Source organism: Colobus angolensis, unplaced genomic scaffold (genome assembly GCF_000951035.1).
Source record: "Colobus angolensis palliatus isolate OR3802 unplaced genomic scaffold, Cang.pa_1.0 Scaffold76, whole genome shotgun sequence".
NCBI lineage: Eukaryota > Metazoa > Chordata > Mammalia > Primates > Cercopithecidae > Colobus > Colobus angolensis.
In genome coordinates, this window is record NW_012121376.1 from 217,057 (window position 1) to 222,205 (window position 5,149).

The 5,149-nt window shown below is 50.7% G+C and overlaps 1 protein-coding gene across 1 annotated transcript in view; it reads right to left on the reverse strand.

The window, feature by feature from the left end:
- Positions 1-5,149, reverse strand: part of TCF25 (transcription factor 25 (basic helix-loop-helix)) — a 36,344-nt gene that overhangs the window by 18,702 nt on the left and 12,493 nt on the right. Inside the window, exons 2-5 of the mRNA XM_011927974.1 lie at positions 4,318-4,479; positions 3,260-3,334; positions 2,396-2,514; positions 520-585 (exon numbers count right to left, since the gene is read on the reverse strand). Coding sequence (XP_011783364.1) covers positions 520-585; positions 2,396-2,514; positions 3,260-3,334; positions 4,318-4,479 — 422 coding nt within the window. The remainder of the gene's footprint in view (positions 1-519; positions 586-2,395; positions 2,515-3,259; positions 3,335-4,317; positions 4,480-5,149) is intronic.

A 5,149-nucleotide genomic window follows, 5' to 3' on the forward strand; every position in this document is an offset into this window, starting at 1 on the left:
GGTCTCACTTTGTGGCCCAGGCTGGAATGCAGTGGTGCAATCTCAGCTCACTGCAACCTCTGCCTCCCAGATTCAAGCGATTCTCCTGCCTCAGCTTCCCGAGTAGCTGGGATTACAGGCATGCGCCACCACGCCCAGCCAATTTTTGTATTTTTAGTACAGACGGGGTTTCACTATGTTGCCCAGGCTGGTCTCGAACTCCTGACTTCAGGTGATCCACTCACCTCAGCCTCCCAAAGTGCTGGGATTACAGGCGTAAGCACCACATCCAGTCCAGCTTTTGAAACCTTACACTGGGGATGGAGACCAACGACTCTGGGTATCTCCACAACCCACAGTCACAGACAAGGTTATACACAATCTGTGGACTCCCTTTCAGATTCCAGTTCTAAGGGTTATGTATGACTCTGGCTTCCAGTATTCTCCCTCAAGGGTTAACTGGCTTCAGGAACACCACCCCGTCAAGAGTCTAAGAAGGAATGAAGCAGCTGTGAGAAGACAGTTTAGTGTGGACCTTACCTTTGTTCCCCCAGGACTGCCCGGGCACCAAAATACCTTTTCAGTTCTGTGTCTGGATTCAAGTGTCTAGGGAATTGAAAATTTTAGAAAGAAACATGAAATTATGTTCTACAATGATTCCAAAAATTTCAGAAAGCCACCTAATAATCAAGGAAAGAAAACGGATTTTTGGCTTGAAAGACAGCTTCCATGCCTCCTTTCTTTAAAATCACCACCCCATCCATGGTTGAGGCCTCGCCACTGTGGGCACCACAGGGAAGCCGCTGGTCACTCTGCTGTGACGGCACTCGGTGAGTGCTGTGTCAAGAGGCCCTGTGTGGGACACACATCTGTTTCTGAGGCTGGGTCAGGGCAGCGCACGCACCCTGAGACCACATTACTGTGTCTTAACTGACTCCAGGGCACTGTTTTTTTTAAACTGGCAATAATTTCTGAAGTAGAGACAGCAATTCATTAAGCATCTATAAGACCAAGAGATGAACAGTCATCCAAGCATGACAAGATAAGGAGGAACTTTTTGACCAGATGTGGTGGTTCACACCTGTAATTCCAGCATTTTGGGAGGCTGAGGCAAGAGAATCTCTGGAGCCCAGGAGGTCGAGGCTGCAGTGGGCTGCGACCACAACACTGCACTCCAGCCTGAGTGACAGAGAGATCCTGTCTCTTAAAAAAAAAGAAAAAGAAGGAACTCTCTCAGATACATAAGAAGTAAAGCTAAAAGTCCTCTGAAATACGGATGACTTCCTTTCCTCCTTGTTCCTATTTCCTTTTTTTGGGACAGAGTCTCGCTCTGTCACCCAGGCTGGAGTGCAGTGGCATCATCTTTGGTTCACTGCAACCTCTGCCTCCCGGGTTGAAGAGATTCTCCCACCTCAGCCTCCTGAGTGGCTGAGATTACAGGCACCCACCACCACATCCAGCTAATGTTTGTATTTTTTTTTTCTTTTTTCCTTTGAGACAGAGTTTTGCCTGTTGCCCAGGCTGGAGTGCAGTGACATAGTCTCAGCTCACTGCAACCTCTGCCTCCAAGGTTCAAGCAATTTTCCTGCCTCAGTCTCCCCAGTAGCTGGGATTATAGGTGTGCGCCACCATGCCCAGCTAATTTTGTATTTTTACTAGAGACGGGGTTTCTCCATGTTGGTCAGGCTGGTCTCAAACTCCCGACCTCAGGTGTTCCACCCGATTCAGCCTCTCAAAGTGCTGGGATTATAGGTGTGAGCCACCATACCCAGAAATTTTTGTATTTTTACTAGAGATGAGGTTTCTCCATGTTAGCCAGGCTGGTCTCAAACTCCTGACCTCAAGTGATCTGCCCGCCTCAGCCTCCCAAAGTGCTGGGATTACAGGCGTGAGCCACTGGGCCCAGCCTATTTCCTAAATGGTTAATAATAAACTCATTATTATTATTATTTTTTGAGACGAGTCTTACTCTGTCGCCCAGGCTGGAGTGCAGTGGTGCGATCTCGGCTCACTGCAAGCTCCGCCTCCCGGGTTCACGCCATTCTCCTGCCTCAGCCTCCCAAGTAGCTGGGACAACAGGCTCCCGCCACCACGCCCGGCTAATTTTTTTGTATTTTTAGTAGACACGGGGTTTCACCGTGTTAACCAGGATGGTCTCGATCTCCTGACCTCGTGATCTGCTTGCCTTGGCCTCCCAAAGTGCTGGGATTACAGGCGTGAGCCACTGCGTCCGGCCAATAAACTCATATTATTTTTAAATAAAGAGAGTACGTTTTCTTTTTCCTTTTTTAGAGAACCTTTTCCTCCCACGGAGTCTCTGTGGCAGCTGCACAGAAGGGCGGCTGCAGAGAAGGGGGGCCACAGAGAAGAGCAGCCGCAGAGAAGGGCGGGGCCGCAGGGAAGGGCGGGACCACACCTGTGCTCCACGTAGAGAACGTGCTTCCTGGAGCTCAGGGGAGCTGGGCCGGGACGGTTCGGCCCAGTGCTGTCCTCAATCCTCTCCAGGATGCGATCAACATCTTCTAGTACGTTTTCCTAAAAGCCCCAACACAACCTCTTAATCACCACACTGACGTTATTTTAAATGTTGTAACAATAACAAAATTATTTATTTTAAAAGAGACCTATTAGATTGTATTTCCTTCCTAAAGGGCAGTGTCAGTCAAACACTATGTACCATCCACGCATTCAGAAAAAAGAGGAGATGTTTCCTAAGAAGCGCTCAGCATAGACAGAATCACGGAGCCAGAAGGACCCTAGAAAACACTGGGCATCCCACGTCCTCCCGGTGTGCTCACCTCCTCAGGCGAACCGGGTTGGGACTTAGCGACACCCTCGTCTCGGCACGCACTCAGACGGGGACGAAGGGCAATGATGAAAACATATTTTTTCCTGATGACAGACTAGCTCCAGTGGTGGGTTCTATGCCCACCACCCAATTAACCCGTAAGCATGGGACAGATGTCAGGGCAAACAGCAAGCGCCCCGCGGGCCGCAGGAGCACCAGCACTAGGAGGGATGTCCTCACGAGATCACACATTCCCACAGAGACACAGAGCAGAGCGGGACCCCAAGGAACAAGGGTAAAAACAGGAAGCAGCATTTAGCAAGCAGTTTTTCCTTTTCTTTTTCTCTGATCTCTTAATTAGTTATACTCCTAATAGGAAGGAATAAAAATATTAAGTAAACTTCTTTCAACACCACCTTGAAAAACAGTCAGAAGAGAACAGAGAGGGAGTCAGGCAGAGGGAGAAAGCAGAGCCAGGCCCGACTCACATACCGATGCTTCTCCCGTGCTGCTTTTCTTATTTTTCTGTTTCTTTTTCTTCTTCCGGAGTTTGCCACTTGCACTAGACTAATGATAGGAACACATTTTAATCAGTGGAACGAGAAGTTAAGTCTTAAGAACTGAGAATTAAAGCAGCAAGCGTGACTCCACCCTCATCTAAGCAGTCCCCGCCTCCCTCCGTGTCCTGGAAGTCCCTTCGACTCAGTTTCTTCTCTCCAGCAGGCATCTTCCCACCTCTCCGAGCCCCCTGCTCTCACGTCCCTTGGGCTGTGCTAAGGAGTCCCCAGGGCCCTCTAGTGTCCAGCCTCACGACGGTTCACAGGGCTCTGACCTGGTCCAGCTCTCATTTCTCACTTTGTCAGCCACTCCCTGAAGACCAGGGCCTTGCTGTGCCCCCGCCACCTCACACCGAACCTGCACCTGTGGTCCCCCACACCCACACCTGGCCAACCCCTTCTGACAGCATAAAGGCTCCGCAGGAAGCCCCCAGGACCCCGAGCCTCAAGGCAGGACCCACTTGTTACTTCACCTCTATGTTGCCCTCTCAACCAGAGGCTCCTGAGGGGCAAAGGCGCGTTCCCAGCACCCAGGAAGGCCCCCAAGAACCCATGTTGGATAAATGAACACAAGCTCTCCTTTTAGGGCCCCTCTTCTGTGCTGTGGAGTGCAGCGGCAGGTTGTCTGCATCTCTGCCCATCCCACATTGACCTGACCTGCACGTTCTCCAAAGTTCACTTACACCAGCACCCAGATCCACAACTCAGCCAAGCAAACATTCGGGCACAGTTAGGAAGAACACACATGTGTCATTACACACACTGCTGGGCAGGCGCAGACTCTCCTGAACGCAGGAGACAGGCCTCGGACCTTTACACATTTCATACAAATCTTATCAAGGTTCCCAAGTAAATTTGGGGGTAACTAGCAGTTAACCAAAATTGAACTCTGAAAATTACACCTTCAAGGAAAATCACAGCACAGGATACCTGTGGCTGGGTGCCTTGAAACCCTCCCACCTGATTCCCCCTCCTCACCACTCAGCCCCCCACCTGCTCTGGGGGCGCTGTCCCGGCAACATCTCCATCTGTCTTGCTCTCTGTGTTTCCACGCCGAGCCCTTCCTTTGTTCCCTCGTGCTGCAGTGTCTGTGAGCGCACAGCCAGACCTCTCCCCGTTCACCCCAGGGTCATCCTCGAGATCGTCAATGTTTATCTGGAAAAACAGGTTGGAGAAGAGCCAGGGCGTTACTTACAGTGTGAACGCTGATGCTGAGATACGAATAGTGAGATGTGAACGGGCCTGCGCTGGGGACACCCAGGGTCAGTGTGAGAGGCTGGACGGGACAGAATGTAAGAACCGGAGACTGCTGGACACAGCAGTGACTCAGCTCTGGCTCGGGGGACTTCGTCAGTGAGCTCCACAGGAAGCCAGGGCCCCAAGGCTGTGTGACATCTCTGCCTTCAGAGATGATGGAAGGAGGACTCCTCAAATATTGTAATTCACCCCATTTACAGAGGACCACCTGCAGGACAAAATGTTAAATACGTATATTCAGCCAAAGCATTAAAGTTCCTTCTTCCTCCTTTCTCCTCAAGCCTCAGCTTCTTTCCAGCAGAAGGCAGGAAAAAAAGGCACCAAGGACCCATCAACCTACAAACTTTTCCTAATGAAAATTATAGGCCAGGCAAGGTGCTCACGCCTGTAATCCCAGCACTTGGGAGGTCGATGCAGGCAGATTACTTGAGGTCAGGAGTTCAAGACCAGCCTGGCCAACATGGCAAAACCCTGTCTCTATGGTGAAACCCCATCTCTACTAAAAATACAAAAATTAGCCAGGCATAGTGGCGGGCGCCTGTAATCCCAGCTACTTGGGAGGCTGAAG